This window comes from Salmo trutta, unplaced genomic scaffold (assembly GCF_901001165.1).
Source record: "Salmo trutta unplaced genomic scaffold, fSalTru1.1, whole genome shotgun sequence".
Lineage (NCBI taxonomy): Eukaryota > Metazoa > Chordata > Actinopteri > Salmoniformes > Salmonidae > Salmo > Salmo trutta.
Window position 1 is genome coordinate 2,692,470 of NW_021823237.1, and position 25,834 is coordinate 2,718,303.

At 45.5% G+C, this 25,834-nt stretch overlaps 1 protein-coding gene across 1 annotated transcript in view; it reads right to left on the reverse strand.

Moving 5' to 3' along the window:
* The window catches only part of LOC115189846 (heat shock 70 kDa protein 14), a 39,675-nt gene that overhangs the window by 3,018 nt on the left and 10,823 nt on the right, over window positions 1-25,834 (reverse strand). The window contains exons 6-9 of the mRNA XM_029748370.1: window positions 21,820-22,015; window positions 2,053-2,214; window positions 1,148-1,303; window positions 734-836 (exon numbers count right to left, since the gene is read on the reverse strand). Coding sequence (XP_029604230.1) covers window positions 734-836; window positions 1,148-1,303; window positions 2,053-2,214; window positions 21,820-22,015 — 617 coding nt within the window. The remainder of the gene's footprint in view (window positions 1-733; window positions 837-1,147; window positions 1,304-2,052; window positions 2,215-21,819; window positions 22,016-25,834) is intronic.

A 25,834-nucleotide genomic window follows, 5' to 3' on the forward strand; every position in this document is an offset into this window, starting at 1 on the left:
CTAAGTCTTCCCGCTCTTTCATTCAAGCCCAACCCCCTTCTTTGTGTAACAAGCCGCCATGTCGGCTCCGTCCACCAGGGATGTTTTCTGTATGACATCATTTGTATTCTGTGTGATTAGTTAGGCATTTAGTAAATAAATAAACCCAATTTTGTATTGCTGATTCAACTTGTTAGCCAGGGTTCGTGAACCAAGAATTTACAACTTTCATTATGAGACTGAAAATAAAATGAAGATTAATATTGACGGCTATCGATGTAAAATATTAAAGTCTTTAAAGAGTTTATTCGGAAGATAACGGCTCTATAAACACTCTTCCGTGGTGCCCCGACTTTCTAGTTAATTACATTTACATGATTAGCGAATCAGGTGATATTAATTACAGAGAAAGGATTTTATAGAATAGCATGTTATATCACTTAATCCGGCATAGCCAAAGACACGTCACCTTCCTACTAGATTACTGTGTCTCGGGAGTTGACCAGCCTCTCAGGTTTAGAGAGAACAGGACTGAGTCGGGTGATGTTTCTCAGGTGAAATAATGATTTTATTTTGCAGACATTTTATGTTGGTCGGAGAAAGCCAAACTAGCTAGCTATCAAGTTGACACTTCATCCCCCCCAAAATAAATCCAGATGTTTATAAATAGTAACTATACGTCCAGTATTTACAAAGCACCGTTGCCATGGCAACTCCCAAACCCCATGTTAGGTAGGCTGAGGCTGAGGGTTACCTTGTTGATGTCGCTAGTAGAGAGCCCAGTCGTCTCCAGCAGGCTTCTGATTGGTTGGACACTCTTGTTGAACAGGGAAGAACACAGCAGCTCAAAACGGGCCCTGAGAAAAGAAACACAGTGTGACTTTCCTGTGGCGGTGTATGAAGAGGGGGATTGTGAAGGGCGCAGCGGTCTAAGGCCCTGCATCGCAGCTCTACAGGCGTCACTACAGACCCGGGTTCCATTCAGGGCTGTATCACAACCGGCCGTGATCGGAAGTCCCATAGGGCGGCACATGATTGGCCCAGAGTCGTTCAGGGGAGGCAGTCATTGTAAATAAGAATTTGTTCTTAACCGACTTGCCTATTTAAATAAATACAAATACACATTGTGGTAGGTAAGAGAGCAGGGGTTTGTGGGTAGTGTAGTCACCTGGAGATGTTGCAGTCGAAGTCCATGCCGTCGTGTAGAGAGTCAACGAAGCAATTAGCAGAACCCAGCGTGGAGAGAGAATGTTTGGCCATGTCTGCTCCGTTCATCAGCTTCAACATGGCCCTCGCGTTACTGCTAACATCCTGTTTAAACGACCTGCAGACAGACAGACGCCGTTAAAACCAGGGATGTAGGGGAATACGCTCTCCCATGACTAACAGGCCGAGTGGAGGGGGGGGGACAGACACCGTTAAAACCAGGGATGTAGGGGAATACGCTCTCCCATGGCTAACAGGCCGAGTGGAGGGGGGGGACAGACACCGTTAAAACCAGGGATCAGATGTAGGGGAATACGCTCTCCCATGGCTAACAGGCCGAGTGGAGGGGGGGGGGACAGACACCGTTAAAACCAGGGATCAGATGTTGGGGAATACGCTCTCCCATGGCTAACAGGCCGAGTGGAGGGCTAACAGGCCGGGTGGAGGGGAATCATCCCTACATTCTGAGTGTGAAAATGGGAGTGACCACATCCAAGTGTTCACTTGTCAGAATATGTAGAAACCAACTCCTTCTTCCTGGGGTCTATATGAACAGGTTGTTGTTGATAAGATGCTGTCAGTTCCCCATTGGACTCTGCAGCCAGGTGCTGTGTGTGTGTGTGTGTGTGTGTGTGTGTGTGTGTGTGTGTGTGTGTGTGTGTGTGTGTGTATATTACCGTTTGAACTCGGCAGCCAGGTGTGTGTGTATTACCGTTTGAACTCGGCAGCCAGGTGCTGTGTGTGTGTGTGTGTATTACCGTTTGAACTCGGCAGCCAGGTGTGTGTGTGTATTACCGTTTGAACTCGGCAGCCAGGTGCTGTGTGTGTGTGTGTGTGTGTGTGTGTGTGTGTGTGTGTGTGTATTACCGTTTGAACTCGGCAGCCAAGTGCCCTGCCAGGGCGCTGGTGAAGCTCTCTCCTCCGATGCTGTGGTCTGTATGGGTGTTCAGAACCCGGAACATTCCACCATTCACCTGCAGCACCGTCACACTCAGAGACGTCCCACCTAGTTTATACACCAGGACATGGCTACACACACACACACACACACACACCAGTTTATACACCAGTACATGGCTACACACACACACCAGTTAATACACCAGGACATGGCTACACACACACACACCAGTTTATACACCAGGACATGGCTACACACACACACACACACACACACACACACACCAGTTAATACACCAGGACATTACTATACACACACACACACACACACACACACACACACACACCAGTTTATACACCAGGACATGGCTACACACACACACACACACACACACACACACACACACACACACCAGTTTATACACCAGGACATGGCTACACACACACACACACACCAGTTTATACACCAGGACATGGCTACACACACACACACAGAGACCAGTTTATACACCAGGACATGGCTACACACACACACACACACACACACACACACAGACCAGTTTATACACCAGGACATGGCTACACACACACACACAGACCAGTTTATACACCAGGACATGGCTACACACACACAGACCAGTTTATACACCAGGACATGGCTACACACACACCAGTTTATACACCAGGACATGGCTACACACACACACACACACACACCAGTTTATACACCAGGACATGGCTACACACACACACACACACACACACACAGAGAGACCAGTTTATACACCAGGACATGGCTACACACACACACACCAGTTTATACACCAGGACATGGCTACACACACACCAGTTTATACACCAGGACATGGCTACACACACACACACACACCAGTTTATACACCAGGACATGGCTACACACACACACACACACCAGTTCATGACTCCACACAGACCAGTTCATACTAGAGGTTGACCGATTAATGGGCATTAAACTTCTTATAACAATCCATCTTAACATAACGACACGTGGCTGATGAACTTACTAGGTTAACGACACGTGGCTGATGATCTTACTAGGTTAACGACACGTGGCTGATGATCTTACTAGGTTAACGACACGTGGCTGATGATCTTACTAGGTTAACGACACGTGGCTGATGATCTTACTAGGTTAACGACACGTGGCTGATGATCTTACTAGGTTAACGACACGTGGCTGATGATCTTACTAGGTTAACGACACGTGGCTGATGATCTTACTAGGTTAACGACACGTGGCTGATGATCTTACTAGGTTAACGACACGTGGCTGATGATCTTACTAGGTTAACGACACGTGGCTGATGATCTTACTAGGTTAACGACACGTGGCTGATGATCTTACTAGGTTAACGACACGTGGCTGATGATCTTACTAGGTTAACGACACGTGGCTGATGATCTTACTAGGTTAACGACACGTGGCTGATGATCTTACTAGGTTAACGACACGTGGCTGATGATCTTACTAGGTTAACGACACGTGGCTGATGATCTTACTAGGTTAACGACACGTGGCTGATGATCTTACTAGGTTAACGACACGTGGCTGATGATCTTACTAGGTTAAAGACATGTGGCTGATGATCTTACTAGGTTAACCTCTCTAGGGTAGGGGGCAGTATTTTCACATCCGGATAAAAAAACGTACCCGATTTAATCTGGTTATTACTACTGCCCAGAAACTAGAATATGCATATAATTGTTTGATTTGGATAGAAAACACCCTAAAGTTTCTAAAACTGTTTGAATGGTGTCTGTGAGTATAACAGAACTCATTTGGCAGGCCAAAACCTGAGAAGATTCCAAACAGGAAGCGCCCTCTGACCATTTCTTGGCCTGCTTTGTCATCTCTATCCAAAACAGGGGATCTCTGCTGTAACGTGACATTTTCTAACGCTCCCATAGGCTCTCAGAAGGCGCCAGAACGTTGAATGATGACTTTGCAGGCCCTGGCTGAAAAACAGTAGCGCATTTGGTAAGTGGTCAATCTGAGAACAATGAGACTGGCGTGCGCGTGCACGAGACGACTCCATGTTTACATTTTCAGTCTTTGAACGAAAACAACGACTCCCGGTCGGAATATTATCGCTGGATTGCAAGTTGATGTTTTGTGCTGTTCTGCCTTTGTCATAGCCTGGCCCTCTCTCACGATTAGATTCCCACCAGACCTCCGTGGTGCTTGTGTCTGTGTAGGTGTGTGATTAGATTCCCACCAGCCCTCCGTGGTGCTTGTGTCTGTGTAGGTGTGTGATTAGATTCCCACCAGCCCTCCGTGGTGCTTGTGTCTGTGTAGGTGTACGATTAGATTCCCACCAGCCCTCCGTGGTGCTTGTGTCTGTGTAGGTGTGCGATTAGATTCCCACCAGCCCTCCGTGGTGCTTGTGTCTGTGTAGGTGTGCGATTAGATTCCCACCAGCCCTCCGTGGTGCTTGTGTCTGTGTAGGTGTGCGATTAGATTCCCACCAGCCCTCCGTGGTGCTTGTGTCTGTGTTGGTGTGCGATTAGATTCCCACCAGCCCTCCGTGGTGCTTGTGTCTGTGTAGGTGTGCGATTAGATTCCCACCAGCCCTCCGTGGTGCTTGTGTCTGTGTAGGTGTGTGATTAGATTCCCACCAGCCCTCCGTGGTGCTTGTGTCTGTGTAGGTGTGTGATTAGATTCCCACCAGCCCTCCGTGGTGCTTGTGTCTGTGTAGGTGTGTGATTAGATTCCCACCAGCCCTCCGTGGTGCTTGTGTCTGTGTAGGTGTGCGATTAGATTCCCACCAGCCCTCCGTGGTGCTTGTGTCTGTGTAGGTGTGCGATTAGATTCCCACCAGCCCTCCGTGGTGCTTGTGTCTGTGTAGGTGTGCGATTAGATTCCCACCAGCCCTCCGTGGTGCTTGTGTCTGTGTAGGTGTGCGATTAGATTCCCACCAGCCTCCGTGGTGCTTGTGTCTGTGTAGGTGTGCGATTAGATTCCCACCAGCCCTCCGTGGTGCTTGTGTCTGTGTAGGTGTGCGATTAGATTCCCACCAGCCCTCCGTGGTGCTTGTGTCTGTGTAGGTGTGCGATTAGATTCCCACCAGCCCTCCGTGGTGCTTGTGTCTGTGTAGGTGTGCGATTAGATTCCCACCAGCCCTCCGTGGTGCTTGTGTCTGTGTAGGTGTGCGATTAGATTCCCACCAGCCCTCCGTGGTGCTTGTGTCTGTGTAGGTGTGCGATTAGATTCCCACCAGCCCTCCGTGGTGCTTGTGTCTGTGTAGGTGTGCGATTAGATTCCCACCAGCCCTCCGTGGTGCTTGTGTCTGTGTAGGTGTGCGATTAGATTCCCACCAGCCCTCCGTGGTGCTTGTGTCTGTGTAGGTGTGCGATTAGATTCCCACCAGCCCTCCGTGGTGCTTGTGTCTGTGTAGGTGTGCGATTAGATTCCCACCAGCCCTCCGTGGTGCTTGTGTCTGTGTAGGTGTGCGATTAGATTCCCACCAGCCCTCCGTGGTGCTTGTGTCTGTGTAGGTGTGCGATTAGATTCCCACCAGCCCTCCGTGGTGCTTGTGTCTGTGTAGGTGTGCGATTAGATTCCCACCAGCCCTCCGTGGTGCTTGTGTCTGTGTAGGTGTGCGATTAGATTCCCACCAGCCCTCCGTGGTGCTTGTGTCTGTGTAGGTGTGCGATTAGATTCCACCAGCCCTCCGTGGTGCTTGTGTCTGTGTAGGTGTGCGATTAGATTCCCACCAGCCCTCCGTGGTGCTTGTGTCTGTGTAGGTGTGCGATTAGATTCCCACCAGCCCTCCGTGGTGCTTGTGTCTGTGTAGGTGTGCGATTAGATTCCCACCAGCCCTCCGTGGTGCTTGTGTCTGTGTAGGTGTGCGATTAGATTCCCACCAGCCCTCCGTGGTGCTTGTGTCTGTGTAGGTGTGCGATTAGATTCCCACCAGCCCTCGTGGTGCTTGTGTCTGTGTAGGTGTGCGATTAGATTCCCACCAGCCCTCCGTGGTGCTTGTGTCTGTGTAGGTGTGCGATTAGATTCCCACCAGCCCTCCGTGGTGCTTGTGTCTGTGTAGGTGTGCGATTAGATTCCCACCAGCCCTCCGTGGTGCTTGTGTCTGTGTAGGTGTGCGATTAGATTCCCACCAGCCCTCCGTGGTGCTTGTGTCTGTGTAGGTGTGCGATTAGATTCCCACCAGCCCTCCGTGGTGTTGGTCTGGTAGGTGTGCGATTAGATTCCACCAGCCCTCCGTGGTGCTTGTGTCTGTGTAGGTGTGCGATTAGATTCCCACCAGCCCTCCGTGGTGCTTGTGTCTGTGTAGGTGTGCGATTAGATTCCCACCAGCCCTCCGTGGTGCTTGTGTCTGTGTAGGTGTGCGATTAGATTCCCACCAGCCCTCCGTGGTGCTTGTGTCTGTGTAGGTGTGCGATTAGATTCCCACCAGCCCTCCGTGGTGCTTGTGTCTGTGTAGGTGTGTGATTAGATTCCACCAGCCCTCCGTGGTGCTTGTGTCTGTGTAGGTGTGTGATTAGATTCCCACCAGCCCTCCGTGGTGCTTGTGTCTGTGTAGGTGTGTGATTAGATTCCCACCAGCCCTCCGTGGTGCTTGTGTCTGTGTAGGTGTGTGATTAGATTCCCACCAGCCCTCCGTGGTGCTTGTGTCTGTGTAGGTGTGCGATTAGATTCCCACCAGCCCTCCGTGGTGCTTGTGTCTGTGTAGGTGTGCGATTAGATTCCCACCAGCCCTCCGTGGTGCTTGTGTCTGTGTAGGTGTGCGATTAGATTCCCACCAGCCCTCCGTGGTGCTTGTGTCTGTGTAGGTGTGTGATTAGATTCCCACCAGCCCTCCGTGGTGCTTGTGTCTGTGTAGGTGTGCGTACATATAATTACTATGTGTACTTTATTATTATTTTCTCTTAGCATTTTAGTATCAGGTATGTGTATATTTTAAATTAGTGTAGATTACTATTCTGGGGTGTGTATGTAGATGTGTGTGTGTGTGTATATTTTTTTTTTTCAATATTTATTTCTATAAGTATATATTTTTGGATGTATGTGTATGTGCGTAGGTATGTGTACGTATGTGGGTATGTGTGTATATACTTGCGCATGGATGTGTGTAGGTAGGTATGCACGTGTGTGTGTATATATGTGCACGTGTGTGTGTGTGTATGTATGTATATGTTCAAGTGTGTATGTATGTATGTATATGTACAAGTGTGTGTATGTTTATGGATGTATGTGTATGTATGTATGGGTGTGTGTGTAAATGTGTGTATATAGGTATGTATGTATGTATGTATGTATGTATGTATGTATGTATGTATGTATGTATGTATATATATATATATATATATATATATATATATATATATATATATATATCTCACTATTGTTTTTTTTGTAATTAAAAAGATAATTTTAAAATTTTATTTAGAAAGGAAAAAAATGTATTTTTTTTATTTTTAATTATTATTATTTTTTATTTTTTTGATTGGGGGGTACGTTCAATATATCAAAATCCTTGTTCCCATCTCCTAACCCACAATATGTAATTGTACTGCTGTCTATGTCGGTTGCTGATGGTTTATGTTTAGATCGGCATTGCTTAGCAATGTAATCTTGTGATGCTGTATCTTGCTTATCTCAGGGATTGACCCAACATGAAGCTTAACTGCACGATATGTTTAAGTTGCAACTTATTCTGTTTAGGTTTATTAGATGCTAATTGAACACTTTATTCGCGGGAGCCTCCTCAGTTCAGATGTTAGTAGAAGTTCTAGGATAATGAGAGGTGAACGTATAGTTGGGATTTTATTTTTGTTTTACCTCTTGTTCGAGGTTGCGCCGTGCTTTTTTGGCATCGGCCAGACAATGTGTTTATTATTTTTATTTTCATGTTTTTTTCTCTCCTTTTTGTGTATGCCTGTTAAATGTGGGTTGATGGGAGGGGTAAATGTTGGGGAAAGTAGGGGAATAGGGTGGAGAGTAAAGGTGCTTGCAGGGGGGGAGGGGTGGGTTGGATACTGCTCGGGTGTAGGTGCTACATATGCTGATCGTGATGGTTTGGTGCGCTTTCTTACCTTTTTAGTAACTTACGTGCTATGCAGGCCACCATAGGAACTACAAATGAGAGGAGGGCGGGGCTTACATTCACTTCCTGGAATGTCAAGGGTTTAAATGAACCAATTAAGAGAGGCAAGGTCCTAGCCCACTTGAAAGCACTCTCGTCTGATATTATATTTTTGCAAGAAACCCATCTGAAAAACAATTCTCATAACAGACTTAAATGTAAGTGGGTGGGGCAAGTGTATCACTCTAACTTCTCTGCCAAAACGAGAGGCACAGCGATTCTGGTACGGAAAGGAATTCCCTTTCAACATAAAACCACTATTGTGGACAAAGAGGGTCGTTATGTGATCGTAATAGGAGAGATCCACTCTACTTCTGTAACTCTACTAAATATCTATGGGCCAAACATTGATAACCCCTCTTTTTTCAAAAGAGTCCTTGCCCTGATTCCAGATATCTCCCATACTAACCTGGTCATTGGAGGAGACCTCAACTGTGTACTAGACCAATATTTGGATAGATCCTCTACCCGGCGAACCCCTACCTCCTATTCAAGAGAATTCTTAAATACCTACATAAAAAATTAGAACTTATTTGATATATGGAGGATCTGTAACCCTACGGGTAGGGAATACTCCTTCTACTCTCATGATATATGGAGGATCTGTAACCCTACGGGTAGGGAATACTCCTTTTACTCTCATGATATATGGAGGATCTCTAACCCTACGGGTAGGGAATACTCCCTTCTACTCTCATGATATATGGAGGATCTGTAACCCTACGGGTAGGGAATACTCCTTTTACTCTCATGATATATGGAGGATCTGTAACCCTACGGGTAGGGAATACTCCTTTTACTCTCATGATATATGGAGGATCTGTAACCCTACGGGTAGGGAATACTCCTTCTACTCTCATGATATATGGAGGATCTGTAACCCTACGGGTAGGGATACTCCTTTTACTCTCATGATATATGGAGGATCTGTAACCCTACGGGTAGGGAATACTCCTTTTACTCTCATGATATATGGAGGATCTGTAACCCTACGGGTAGGGAATACTCCTTCTACTCTCATGATATATGGAGGATCTGTAACCCTACGGGTAGGGAATACTCCTTCTACTCTCATGATATATGGAGGATCTGTAACCCTACGGGTAGGGAATACTCCTTTACTCTCATGATATATGGAGGATCTGTAACCCTACGGGTAGGGAATACTCCTTTACTCTCATGATATATGGAGGATCTGTAACCCTACGGGTAGGGAATACTCCTTCTACTCTCATGATATATGGAGGATCTCTAACCCTACGGGTAGGGAATACTCCTTCTACTCTCATGATATATGGAGGATCTGTAACCCTACGGGTAGGGAATACTCCTTCTACTCTCATGATATATGGAGGATCTGTAACCCTACGGGTAGGGAATACTCCTTCTACTCTCATGATATATGGAGGATCTGTAACCCTACGGGTAGGGAATACTCCTTTTACTCTCATGATATATGGAGGATCTGTAACCCTACGGGTAGGGAATACTCCTTCTACTCTCATGATATATGGAGGATCTCTAACCCTACGGGTAGGGAATACTCCTTCTACTCTCATGATATATGGAGGATCTGTAACCCTACGGGTAGGGAATACTCCTTCTACTCTCATGATATATGGAGGATCTGTAACCCTACGGGTAGGGAATACTCCTTTTACTCTCATGATATATGGAGGATCTGTAACCCTACGGGTAGGGAATACTCCTTTTACTCTCATGATATATGGAGGATCTGTAACCCTACGGGTAGGGAATACTCCTTTTACTCTCATGATATATGGAGGATCTGTAACCCTACGGGTAGGGAATACTCCTTCTACTCTCATGATATATGGAGGATCTGTAACCCTACGGGTAGGGAATACTCCTTCTACTCTCATGATATATGGAGGATCTGTAACCCTACGGGTAGGGAATACTCCTTCTACTCTCATGATATATGGAGGATCTGTAACCCTACGGGTAGGGAATACTCCTTTTACTCTCATGATATATGGAGGATCTGTAACCCTACGGGTAGGGAATACTCCTTTTACTCTCATGATATATGGAGGATCTGTAACCATACGGGTAGGGAATACTCCTTCTACTCTCATGATATATGGAGGATCTGTAACCCTACGGGTAGGGAATACTCCTTCTACTCATGATATATGGAGGATCTGTAACCCTACGGGTAGGGAATACTCCTTCTACTCTCATGATATATGGAGGATCTCTAACCCTACGGGTAGGGAATACTCCTTCTACTCTCATGATATATGGAGGATCTCTAACCCTACGGGTAGGGAATACTCCTTCTACTCTCATGATATATGGAGGATCTGTAACCCTACGGGTAGGGAATACTCCTTTTACTCTCATGATATATGGAGGATCTGTAACCCTACGGGTAGGGAATACTCCTTCTACTCTCATGATATATGGAGGATCTCTAACCCTACGGGTAGGGAATACTCCTTCTACTCTCATGATATATGGAGGATCTGTAACCCTACGGGTAGGGAATACTCCTTTTACTCTCATGATATATGGAGGATCTCTAACCCTACGGGTAGGGAATACTCCTTCTACTCTCATGATATATGGAGGATCTGTAACCCTACGGGTAGGGAATACTCCTTTTACTCTCATGATATATGGAGGATCTCTAACCCTACGGGTAGGGAATACTCCTTCTACTCTCATGATATATGGAGGATCTCTAACCCTACGGGTAGGGAATACTCCTTTTACTCTCATGATATATGGAGGATCTCTAACCCTACGGGTAGGGAATACTCCTTTTACTCTCATGATATATGGAGGATCTCTAACCCTACGGGTAGGGAATACTCCTTCTACTCTCATGATATATGGAGGATCTGTAACCCTACGGGTAGGGAATACTCCTTTTACTCTCATGATATATGGAGGATCTCTAACCCTACGGGTAGGGAATACTCCTTCTACTCTCATGATATATGGAGGATCTGTAACCCTACGGGTAGGGAATACTCCTTTTACTCTCATGATATATGGAGGATCTCTAACCCTACGGGTAGGGAATACTCCTTCTACTCTCATGATATATGGAGGATCTGTAACCCTACGGGTAGGGAATACTCCTTCTACTCTCATGATATATGGAGGATCTGTAACCCTACGGGTAGGGAATACTCCTTTTACTCTCATGATATATGGGGGATCTCTAACCCTACGGGTAGGGAATACTCCTTTTACTCTCATGATATATGGAGGATCTGTAACCCTACGGGTAGGGAATACTCCTTTTACTCTCATGATATATGGAGGATCTGTAACCCTACGGGTAGGGAATACTCCTTTTACTCTCATGATATATGGGGGATCTCTAACCCTACGGGTAGGGAATACTCCTTTTACTCTCATGATATATGGAGGATCTGTAACCCTACGGGTAGGGAATACTCCTTCTACTCTCATGATATATGGAGGATCTGTAACCCTACGGGTAGGGAATACTCCTTCTACTCTCATGATATATGGAGGATCTCTAACCCTACGGGTAGGGAATACTCCTTCTACTCTCATGATATATGGAGGATCTGTAACCCTACGGGTAGGGAATACTCCTTCTACTCTCATGATATATGGAGGATCTGTAACCCTACGGGTAGGGAATACTCCTTCTACTCTCATGATATATGGAGGATCTCTAACCCTACGGGTAGGGAATACTCCTTCTACTCTCATGATATATGGAGGATCTGTAACCCTACGGGTAGGGAATACTCCTTCTACTCTCATGATATATGGAGGATCTCTAACCCTACGGGTAGGGAATACTCCTTCTACTCTCATGATATATGGAGGATCTCTAACCCTACGGGTAGGGAATACTCCTTTTACTCTCATGATATATGGAGGATCTGTAACCCTACGGGTAGGGAATACTCCTTTTACTCTCATGATATATGGAGGATCTGTAACCCTACGGGTAGGGAATACTCCTTTTACTCTCATGATATATGGAGGATCTGTAACCCTACGGGTAGGGAATACTCCTTTTACTCTCATGATATATGGAGGATCTCTAACCCTACGGGTAGGGAATACTCCTTTTACTCTCATGATATATGGAGGATCTGTAACCCTACGGGTAGGGAATACTCCTTCTACTCTCATGATATATGGAGGATCTGTAACCCTACGGGTAGGAAATACTCCTTTTACTCTCATGATATATGGAGGATCTCTAACCCTACGGGTAGGGAATACTCCTTCTACTCTCATGATATATGGAGGATCTGTAACCCTACGGGTAGGGAATACTCCTTTTACTCTCATGATATATGGAGGATCTGTAACCCTACGGGTAGGGAATACTCCTTTTACTCTCATGATATATGGAGGATCTGTAACCCTACGGGTAGGGAATACTCCTTCTACTCTCATGATATATGGAGGGATCTCTACCCTACGGGTAGGGAATACTCCTTTTACTCTCATGATATATGGAGGATCTCTAACCCTACGGGTAGGGAATACTCCTTCTACTCTCATGATATATGAGGATCTGTAACCCTACGGGTAGGGAATACTCCTTTTACTCTCATGATATATGAGGATCTCTAACCCTACGGGTAGGGAATACTCCTTTTACTCTCATGATATATGGAGGATCTGTAACCCTACGGGTAGGGAATACTCCTTTTACTCTCATGATATATGGAGGATCTGTAACCCTACGGGTAGGGAATACTCCTTTTACTCTCATGATATATGGAGGATCTGTAACCCTAGGTAGGGAATACTCCTTTTACCTCTCATGATATATGGAGGATCTGTAACCCTACGGGTAGGGAATACTCCTTTTACTCTCATGATATATGGAGGATCTGTAACCCTACGGGTAGGGAATACTCCTTTTACTCTCATGATATATGGAGGATCTGTAACCCTACGGGTAGGGAATACTCCTTTTACTCTCATGATATATGGAGGATCTGTAACCCTACGGGTAGGGAATACTCCTTCTACTCTCATGATATATGGAGGATCTGTAACCCTACGGGTAGGGAATACTCCTTTTACTCTCATGATATATGGAGGATCTGTAACCCTACGGGTAGGGAATACTCCTTTTACTCTCATGATATATGGAGGATCTCTAACCCTACGGGTAGGGAATACTCCTTTTACTCTCATGATATATGGAGGATCTCTAACCCTACGGGTAGGGAATACTCCTTTTACTCTCATGATATATGGAGGATCTGTAACCCTACGGGTAGGGAATACTCCTTCTACTCTCATGATATATGGAGGATCTCTAACCCTACGGGTAGGGAATACTCCTTTTACTCTCATGATATATGGAGGATCTCTAACCCTACGGGTAGGGGATACTCCTTTTACTCTCATGATATATGGAGGATCTGTAACCCTACGGGTAGGGAATACTCCTTTTACTCTCATGATATATGGAGGATCTCTAACCCTACGGGTAGGGAATACTCCTTTTACTCTCATGATATATGGAGGATCTCTAACCCTACGGGTAGGGAATACTCCTTTTACTCTCATGATATATGGAGGATCTGTAACCCTACGGGTAGGGAATACTCCTTCTACTCTCATGATATATGGAGGATCTGTAACCCTACGGGTAGGGAATACTCCTTCTACTCTCATGATATATGGAGGATCTGTAACCCTACGGGTAGGGAATACTCCTTCTACTCTCATGATATATGGAGGATCTGTAACCCTACGGGTAGGGATACTCCTTTTACTCTCATGATATATGGAGGATCTGTAACCCTACGGGTAGGGAATACTCCTTTTACTCTCAATGATATATGGAGGATCTGTAACCCTACGGGTAGGGAATACTCCTTTTACTCTCATGATATATGGAGGATCTGTAACCCTACGGGTAGGGAATACTCCTTTTACTCTCATGATATATGGAGGATCTGTAACCCTACGGGTAGGGAATACTCCTTTTACTCTCATGATATATGGAGGATCTGTAACCCTACGGGTAGGGAATACTCCTTTTACTCTCATGATATATGGAGGATCTGTAACCCTACGGGTAGGGAATACTCCTTTTACTCTCATGATATATGGAGGATCTGTAACCCTACGGGTAGGGATACTCCTTTTACTCTCATGATATATGGAGGATCTGTAACCCTACGGGTAGGGAATACTCCTTTTACTCTCATGATATATGGAGGATCTCTAACCCTACGGGTAGGGAATACTCCTTTTACTCTCATGATATATGGAGGATCTGTAACCCTACGGGTAGGGAATACTCCTTTTACTCTCATGATATATGGAGGATCTGTAACCCTACGGGTAGGGAATACTCCTTTTACTCTCATGATATATGGAGGATCTGTAACCCTACGGGTAGGGAATACTCCTTTTACTCTCATGATATATGGAGGATCTGTAACCCTACGGGTAGGGAATACTCCTTTTACTCTCATGATATATGGAGGATCTGTAACCCTACGGGTAGGGATACTCCTTTTACTCTCATGATATATGGAGGATCTGTAACCCTACGGGTAGGGAATACTCCTTTTACTCTCATGATATATGGAGGATCTCTAACCCTACGGGTAGGGAATACTCCTTTTACTCTCATGATATATGGAGGATCTGTAACCCTACGGGTAGGGAATACTCCTTCTACTCTCATGATATATGGAGGATCTGTAACCCTACGGGTAGGGAATACTCCTTCTACTCTCATGATATATGGAGGATCTGTAACCCTACGGGTAGGGAATACTCCTTCTACTCTCATGATATATGGAGGATCTGTAACCCTACGGGTAGGGATACTCCTTCTACTCTCATGATATATGGAGGATCTCTAACCCTACGGGTAGGGAATACTCCTTTTACTCTCATGATATATGGAGGATCTCTAACCCTACGGGTAGGGAATACTCCTTTTACTCTCATGATATATGGAGGATCTGTAACCCTACGGGTAGGGAATACTCCTTTTACTCTCATGATATATGGAGGATCTGTAACCCTACGGGTAGGGAATACTCCTTTTACTCTCATGATATATGGAGGATCTGTAACCCTACGGGTAGGGAATACTCCTTTTACTCTCATGATATATGGAGGATCTGTAACCCTACGGGTAGGGAATACTCCTTTTACTCTCATGATATATGGAGGATCTGTAACCCTACGGGTAGGGAATACTCCTTTTACTCTCATGATATATGGAGGATCTGTAACCCTACGGGTAGGGAATACTCCTTTTACTCTCATGATATATGGAGGATCTGTAACCCTACGGGTAGGGAATACTCCTTCTACTCTCATGATATATGGAGGATCTGTAACCCTACGGGTAGGGAATACTCCTTTTACTCTCATGATATATGGAGGATCTGTAACCCTACGGGTAGGGAATACTCCTTTTACTCTCATGATATATGGAGGATCTGTAACCCTACGGGTAGGGAATACTCCTTTTACTCTCATGATATATGGAGGATCTGTAACCCTACGGGTAGGGAATACTCCTTTTACTCTCATGATATATGGAGGATCTGTAACCCTACGGGTAGGGAATACTCCTTTTACTCTCATGATATATGGAGGATCTGTAACCCTACGGGTAGGGAATACTCCTTTTACTCTCATGATATATGGAGGATCTGTAACCCTACGGGTAGGGAATACTCCTTTTACTCTCATGATATATGGAGGATCTGTAACCCTACGGGTAGGGAATACTCCTTTTACTCTCATGATATATGGAGGATCTCTAACCCTACGGGTAGGGAATACTCCTTCTACTCTCATGATATATGGAGGATCTGTAACCCTACGGGTAGGGAATACTCCTTCTACTCTCATGATATATGGAGGATCTCTAACCCTACGGGTAGGGAATACTCCTTTTACTCTCATGATATATGGAGGATCTCTAACCCTACGGGTAGGGAATACTCCTTCTACTCTCATGATATATGGAGGATCTCTAACCCTACGGGTAGGGAATACTCCTTTTACTCTCATGATATATGGAGGATCTCTAACCCTACGGGTAGGGAATACTCCTTTTACTCTCATGATATATGGAGGATCTGTAACCCTACGGGTAGGGAATACTCCTTTTACTCTCATGATATATGGAGGATCTCTAACCCTACGGGTAGGGAATACTCCTTTTACTCTCATGATATATGGAGGATCTCTAACCCTACGGGTAGGGAATACTCCTTTTACTCTCATGATATATGGAGGATCTCTAACCCTACGGGTAGGGAATACTCCTTTTACTCTCATGATATATGGAGGATCTCTAACCCTACGGGTAGGGAATACTCCTTTTACTCTCATGATATATGGAGGATCTCTAACCCTACGGGTAGGGAATACTCCTTTTACTCTCATGATATATGGAGGATCTGTAACCCTACGGGTAGGGAATACTCCTTTTACTCTCATGATATATGGAGGATCTGTAACCCTACGGGTAGGGAATACTCCTTTTACTCTCATGATATATGGAGGATCTCTAACCCTACGGGTAGGGAATACTCCTTTTACTCTCATGATATATGGAGGATCTCTAACCCTACGGGTAGGGAATACTCCTTCTACTCTCATGATATATGGAGGATCTCTAACCCTACGGGTAGGGAATACTCCTTTTACTCTCATGATATATGGAGGATCTGTAACCCTACGGGTAGGGTATACTCCTTTTACTCTCATGATATATGGAGGATCTGTAACCCTACGGGTAGGGAATACTCCTTCTACTCTCATGATATATGGAGGATCTGTAACCCTACGGGTAGGGAATACTCCTTTTACTCTCATGATATATGGAGGATCTGTAACCCTACGGGTAGGGAATACTCCTTTTACTCTCATGATATATGGAGGATCTGTAACCCTACGGGTAGGGAATACTCCTTTTACTCTCATGATATATGGAGGATCTCTAACCCTACGGGTAGGGAATACTCCTTTTACTCTCATGATATATGGAGGATCTCTAACCCTACGGGTAGGGAATACTCCTTTTACTCTCATGTTCACAATGTTTATACTCGAATTGATTACTTTTTGGTTGATGCTAAACTACTCCCCTATACCTGTAATGTGAGGTATCATGATATTATAATCTCTGACCACAGTCCACTCACCTTCTCCCTGAGATTGGCTGACATCGTACCAAACGAGAGGGTCTGGAGGTTGAATCCTCAGCTCCTCACTGAACCAACATTCTGTGAACATCTTAAAGATCAAATTACATTTTTCTTTGATACCAACGACAACACAGAGACTTCCCCAGCATTATTGTGGGAAACACTGAAGGCTTATTTGAGAGGCTGTATCATCTCCTTTCAGACTGCCAGGAGTAGGCAAAACAGAAGAGAATTGGTAGAACTGGAGGGACAAATTCACTTACTGGATAGGGAGAATGCTAGACACCCATCTAGGGAGAAACATAAAAAAATTATGTCTTTAAAATTGAAATACAATCAGATCCTCTCTGCTAAAATTGCTAAATCTTTTCTCTATGCCAAGCAAAATATTTTGAGTTTGGTGACAAACCACACAAACTACTCGCCAGACAACTTCGTAAGAATGTGAGTGACCGTATGATTCACAAAGTTAAATCTGCATCTGGGGTATTACTCTCTTCCCCCAATGACATAAATGACAGATTCCGTCAGTTTTATGAGACTTTATATACATCTAAAGCGGACCCTAACCCCTTAATTATGCAAAACTTTTTGGAGAACTGTAATCTTCCTGCCCTGAACCAGGAAGACTCTAACTTCCTGAATAAGGAAATATCTCTTGAAGAAATTACAGAAACAATAAAAACTTTAAAGAGTGGCAAGACCCCGGGCCCAGATGGATACCCGAGTGAATTCTACAAAACATTCAGCAACATGCTCTCTCCCTACCTACACAAGATGTTGGTTCATGCCAACGAGGATGGAGTGCTCCCATCCACTTTGGATGAGGCGTTTATTACAGTTATACATAAGAAGGGTAAGGATCCGGAAGAGGTAGGGTCATACAGACCAATATCCCTCCTTAATACAGACCAAAAGATTTTAGCAAAAACTTTGGCTAACAGGCTGAGCACTTTAATTGGCAAATTGGTCCATTCAGACCAGACCGGCTTTATCCCTAACAGAAACTCATTCTTCAATCTCAGGCGCCTATTCAACATTATGTATTCTCAGAGGTTACCTAACGTGGACCTAGCCTTATATCTCTTGACGCTGAAAAGGCCTTTGACCAAGTTGAGTGGCCCTATCTATTCAAGGTCCTACAGAAATTTAATATTGGAGATGGGTTCATAAAGTGGATCCAGCTTTTATATAGGAACCCCTGTGCGAGAATACTCACTAACCAATCATTGTCGCCCCGATTTAACCTTCACAGAGGGACAAGGCAGGGTTGTGCGCTGTCGCCTATGCTCTTCGCTCTAATTATTGAACCTCTCGCTCAAGCGATCAGATCTCACGCAGCAATACACGGCTATAATACTAAACATACTCTAAATAAGATTTCCCTATACGCAGATGACATTCTCCTCTATGTAACAGAACCCCAAGATAGTATTCCAGCTATTCTGGAGGTGATTAATTTGTTTGGTACCTTCTCGGGATACAGAATAAATTGGAACAAGAGTGAATTAATGCCCATTCGGTTGCAAAACACCTCCTGGCTAGAACATCTTCCACTTAAGCTATCTTCAGATAAATTTACCTACCTTGGAATTGTAGTTACCAAACAATACTCCTTACTATTTAAAGAGAATTTCCCCTCTCTGATGCAAAAACTTAAGGCAAACATACAATTTTGGAGAACTCTCCCAATTTCTCTGCTCGGAAGAATTAATGCCATTAAAATGGTCTTCCTCCCACAACTGCTCTACCTATACCAGAACATCCCAATATTCATACCTAAAGCCTTTCATAAACAACTGGACTCTATTATCAATCCTTTCATCTGGGATTATAAAACACACAGGATAGGTAAAAAACACCTCTGTAAATCCAAGCTGGAAGGAGGATTGTCTCTCCCAAACTTTATATTTTACTACTGGGCCGCCAACCTCCGCGCTGTTACGTTTCTGCTGGATGACGCACTCCCGCCATCCAGCTGGCTTAGTATGGAACGAGAGGAGTGCCACCCCTTCTCTATTGGTGCTGTGATTTTGTCACCTGTCAATCTGGAGATGTCACTTTACCGTAACAATCCTATTATACATAGCACAGTCCGAATCTGGAAGCAAATTAAAGTCCACTTTGATCTTAGACCAATATCATTCATGCTTCCTGTTGCCAGGAATCCCTCCTTTGCCCCCTCTAACCTTGATAACACCTTTGAGCGGTGGGGAGAGTTGGGGATAAGTACCATAGGGGATTTATATATAGGGGGAACCTTTCCCTCCTTTGAATCGCTGAGGGAAACTTATAATCTTCCCAGAAGTAACTTTTTCAGATACCTACAGATTAGAGACTGTTAGAAAATACCTCCCAACATTTGGGAATGCTAAACCTTCCACGTTTGACGGATGCATAAAAATATGCCCCACCTCAGACAAACTGATATCTCGTATATATGATGCTTTTCAATCTGTTAGCGCACCCTCTACTGATGCCATTAAGGCAAAATGGGAGGAAGAACTTGGGACTGACATTTCGGTGGCAGACTGGGAAGATAGCTTGGTGTATATCCACACCTGCTCCATTAACTCCAGACATCGTCTCATACAATTCAAGGTATTACACAGATTACACTATTCCAAAACCAAACTGCATAGGATATTTCCTGGGACATCCCCTATGTGTGATAAATGTCAGGCTGAGCAGGGTACACTACTCCACTGCTTTGCCCTATGCTCTAACTTGTATGGGTATTGGTGTGGAATTTTTGGGGTCCTCTCTGAAGTTCTGGAGACTTCAATAGACCCAGACCCGCTTCTGATAATCCTGGGAGTGTCCGATTCCCTAAACAGATTAACCAACTCCCAAAAACAACTCATCTCTTACAGTCTCATTTCGGCAAAAAAATTAATCTTGTTGTTTTGGAAAAAGAGGGAAGCGCCCTCTACCAAATTATGGCTCAGCGAATTGGCAAACACTGTACACTTAGAAAGAATTAGATATATTTTGAACAATAAATTATCAACATTTGATCAAATCTGGCAGCCTTTCCTCTCTTACTTGGACCAGGCGGCGCTGTGAATTTGCACCTAACGCACTCTCAATTGTCATACGGTAGTCTACCTTTGGGCAGCGTGTGCTGGCCCCGCCACCCGAGCAGTTGGGAGGGGGATAGGGTGGAATAAGGGGGGATAAAGTGGGGTACATCAACCTTTTTTCTTTTATTTTCTAGCTGTCCTTGTTTTGTATGTCTTGTTTTGTAATATTTGTTTTGTGCCCAGAACTCTGGGTCTTTTGGTTAATGTCTGTTCTCTTATGTTTAGATAAGAACTGTAAACTTGTCTTTTATACCTATACACCATTCTTGTGTATGTGTTCAATAAAAAAATATTTGAACAAAAAAAAAATAACTAGCCTGTGATGGCCAGGCTATCTACTCAGAATATTGCAAAATGTGCTTTCACCGAAAAGCTATTTTAAAATCGGACACCGCGATTGCATAAAGGAGTTCTGTATCTATAATTCTTAAAATAATTATGTTTTTTTGTGAACGTTTATCGTGAGTAATTTAGTAAATTCACCGGAAGTGTTTGGTGGGAATGCTAGTCACATGCTAATGTAAAAAGCTGTTTTTTATATAAATATGTACTTGATTGAACAAAACATGCATGTATTGTATAACATAATGTCCTAGGTGTGTCATCTGATGAAGATCAAAGGTTAGTGCTGCATTTAGCTGTGGTTTTTGTGACATTATATGCTAGCTTGAAAAATGGGTGTCTGATTATTTCTGGCTGGGTACTCTGCTGACATAATCTAATGTTTTGCTTTCGTTGTAAAGCCTTTTTGAAATCGGACAGTGTGGTTAGATTAACGAGTCTTGTCTTTAAAATGGTGTAAAATAGTCATATGTTGTTTGAGAAATTGAAGTAATAGCATTTCTAAGGTATTTGAATATCGCGCCACGGGATTCCACTGGCTGTTGAGTAGGTGGGACGATTTCGTCCCACATACCCTAGAGAGGTTAACTGGGAATATCGAACCACCAGCTTTCATATGTTCCTATGTTCTGAGCAAGGCACTTAAACGTTAGTTTCAATATGTGCCATGTGAGAAAGCTAACAACTGTTCTGGCATTATTTAAACATGTTTCATTATTTATGAGACTAAATAGATGTATTAAAATAAAAAAGTGTTAATTCAGTATTGTTGTAATTGTCATTATTACAAACATGGGCCGATTAATTCTGTATGAGCTATATTTGGTCCTCCAATAACTGGGTATGGGTCGACCTCTAGTTCATAGACCAGGAGGAGGAGTGTGGGTCGACCTCTAGTTCATAGACCAGGAGGAGGAGTGTGGGTCGACCTCTAGTTCATAGACCAGGAGGAGTGGTGTGGGTCGACCTCTAGTTCATAGACCAGGAGTAGTGTACCTCTTCCCAGAGGGGCCGTCCTGTCCGATGCCGTAGGCCAGTAGAGCAGCAGCTGGCTCGTGGATCAGCCTCAACACACGGAAACCTGCCGCCTCCGCAGACGCCCTCAATGCCGCCTTCTGAGCATGTGCGAACTCAAAGGGGACGGTGATGACAGCCTCTGTGACATCAGCACCCAAGGCCGACTGAGCCGTCTCTATGGAAACAACAACAGATGGGAGGGCGGCCCAGTCCCAAGTGGACCTCTAGAACGACACCCTACCCGCTGGAGAGCTACATGTTCTCACAGAGGGAAGTAGTTTGACCATAGTTTTAACTTGCTCCCTGATAGGCTACTATATATATAAATAACTTTCCTCTGATAGGCTAGGATATATTGCCCAGACCCATTCAATCATCTGAGATCTCCACTAGTGTCTAGCATCAGGGTTAACTATAACTCCCCTAACCCTAGCATCAGGGTTAACTATAACTCCCCTAACCCTAGCATCAGGGTTAACTATAACTCCCCTAACCCTAGCATCAGGGTTAACTATAACTCCCCTAACCCTAGCATCAGGGTTAACTATAACTCCCCTAACCCTAGCATCAGGGTTAACTATAACTCCCCTAACCCTAGCATCAGGGTTAACTATAACTCCCCTAACCCTAGCATCAGGGTTAACTATAACTCCCCTAACCCTAACATCAGGGTTAACTATAACTCCCCTAACCCTAGCATCAGGGTTAACTATAACTCCCCTAACCCTAGCATCAGGGTTAACTATAACTCCCCTAACCCTAGCATCAGGGTTAACTATAACTCCCCTAACCCTAGCATCAGGGTTAACTATAACTCCCCTAACCCTAACATCAGGGTTAACTATAACTCCCCTAACCCTAGCATCAGGGTTAACTATAACTCCCCTAACCCTAGCATCAGGGTTAACTATAACTACCCTAGCATCAGGGTTAACTATAACTCCCCTAACCCTAGCATCAGGGTTAACTATAACTCCCCTAACCCTAGCATCAGGGTTAACTATAACTCCCCTAACCCTAACTTTCATCTTGTGTAGGATGAGGGATGAGGGGGGGGGCAGTGTGTTCTAACCATCATCTTGTGTAGGATGAGGGATGAGGGGGGGGGACAGTGTGTTCTAACCATCATCTTGTGTAGGATGAGGGATGGGGGGGGGGGCAGTGTGTTCTAACCATCATCTTGTGTAGGATGAGGGATGGGGGGGACAGTGTGTTCTAACCATCATCTTGTGTAGGATGAGGGATGGGGGGGGGGATGAGGGGGGGGCAGTGTGTTCTAACCATCATCTTGTGTAGGATGAGGGATGAGGGGGGGACAGTGTGTTCTAACCATCATCTTGTGTAGGATGAGGGATGGGGGGGGGGACAGTGTGTTCTAACCATCATCTTGTGTAGGATGAGGGATGGGGGGGGACAGTGTGTTCTAACCATCATCTTGTGTAGGATGAGGGATGAGGGGGGGGATGAGGGGGGGACAGTGTGTTCCAACCTTTCATCTTGTGTAGGATGAGGGATGGGGGGGCAGTGTGTTCTAACCATCATCTTGTGTAGGATGAGGGATGAGGGGGGGACAGTGTGTTCTAACCATCATCTTGTGTAGGATGAGGGATGAGGGGGGGGGATGAGGGGGGGGACAGTGTGTTCCAACCTTTCATCTTGTGTAGGATGAGGGATGGGGGGGGGGGCAGTGTGTTCTAACCATCATCTTGTGTAGGATGAGGGATGAGGGGGGGGACAGTGTGTTCTAACCATCATCTTGTGTAGGATGAGGGATGAGGGGGGGGGCAGTGTGTTCTAACCATCATCTTGTGTAGGATGAGGGATGAGGGGGGGACAGTGTGTTCTAACCATCATCTTGTGTAGGATGAGGGATGAGGGGGGGACAGTGTGTTCTAACCATCATCTTGTGTAGGATGAGGGATGGGGGGGGGACAGTGTGTTCTAACCATCATCTTGTGTAGGATGAGGGATGGGGGGGGCAGTGTGTTCTAACCATCATCTTGTGTAGGATGAGGGATGGGGGGGGGGCAGTGTGTTCTAACCATCATCTTGTGTAGGATGAGGGATGGGGGGACAGTGTGTTCTAACCATCATCTTGTGTAGGATGAGGGATGGGGGGGACGACAGTGTGTTCTAACCATCATCTTGTGTAGGATGAGGGATGAGGGGGGGGACAGTGTGTTCTAACCATCATCTTGTGTAGGATGAGGGATGGGGGGGGCAGTGTGTTCTAACCATCATCTTGTGTAGGATGAGGGATGGGGGGGGCAGTGTGTTCTAACCATCATCTTGTGTAGGATGAGGGATGAGGGGGGGGGACAGTGTGTTCTAACCATCATCTTGTGTAGGATGAGGGATGGGGGGGGGACAGTGTGTTCTAACCATCATCTTGTGTAGGATGAGGGATGGGGGGGGGACAGTGTGTTCTAACCATCATCTTGTGTAGGATGAGGGATGGGGGGGGACAGTGTGTTCTAACCATCATCTTGTGTAGGATGAGGGATGGGGGGGGACAGTGTGTTCTAACCATCATCTTGTGTAGGATGAGGGATGAGGGGGGGACAGTGTGTTCTAACCATCATCTTGTGTAGGATGAGGGATGGGGGGGGGCAGTGTGTTCTAACCATCATCTTGTGTAGGATGAGGGATGGGGGCAATGGGGGGGGCAGTGTGTTCTAACCATCATCTTGTGTAGGATGAGGGATGGGAGGGATGGGGGGGGGGGATGAGGGGGGGGGCAGTGTGTTCTAACCATCATCTTGTGTAGGATGAGGGATGAGGGGGGGGACAGTGTGTTCTAACCATCATCTTGTGTAGGATGAGGGATGGGGGGGACAGTGTGTTCTAACCATCATCTTGTGTAGGATGAGGGATGAGGGGGACGACAGTGTGTTCTAACCATCATCTTGTGTAGGATGAGGGATGGGGGGGGGGATGAGGGGGGGGCAGTGTGTTCTAACCATCATCTTGTGTAGGATGAGGGATGAGGGGGGGACAGTGTGTTCTAACCATCATCTTGTGTAGGATGAGGGATGGGGGGGGGCAGTGTGTTCTAACCATCATCTTGTGTAGGATGAGGGATGGGGGGGGGGCAGTGTGTTCTAACCATCATCTTGTGTAGGATGAGGGATGAGGGGGGGGACAGTGTGTTCTAACCATCATCTTGTGTAGGATGAGGGATGGGGGGGGGACAGTGTGTTCTAACCATCATCTTGTGTAGGATGAGGGATGGGGGGGGACAGTGTGTTCTAACCATCATCTTGTGTAGGATGAGGGATGGGGGGGGACAGTGTGTTCTAACCATCATCTTGTGTAGGATGAGGGATGGGGGGGACAGTGTGTTCTAACCATCATCTTGTGTAGGATGAGGGATGAGGGGGGGACAGTGTGTTCTAACCATCATCTTGTGTAGGATGAGGGATGGGGGGGGCAGTGTGTTCTAACCATCATCTTGTGTAGGATGAGGGATGGGGGGGATGGGGGGGGGCAGTGTGTTCTAACCATCATCTTGTGTAGGATGAGGGATGGGAGGGATGGGGGGGGGGGGATGAGGGGGGGCAGTGTGTTCTAACCATCATCTTGTGTAGGATGAGGGATGAGGGGGGGGACAGTGTGTTCTAACCATCATCTTGTGTAGGATGAGGGATGGGGGGGGGCAGTGTGTTCTAACCATCATCTTGTGTAGGACGAGGGATGAGGGGGGGGGCAGTGTGTTCTAACCATCATCTTGTGTAGGATGAGGGATGGGGGGGACAGTGTGTTCTAACCATCATCTTGTGTAGGATGAGGGATGGGGGGGATGGGGGGGGGCAGTGTGTTCTAACCATCATCTTGTGTAGGATGAGGGATGAGGGGGGGGGACAGTGTGTTCTAACCATCATCTTGTGTAGGATGAGGGATGGGGGGGATGGGGGGACGACAGTGTGTTCTAACCATCATCTTGTGTAGGATGAGGGATGGGGGGGATGGGGGGGGGGCAGTGTGTTCTAACCAT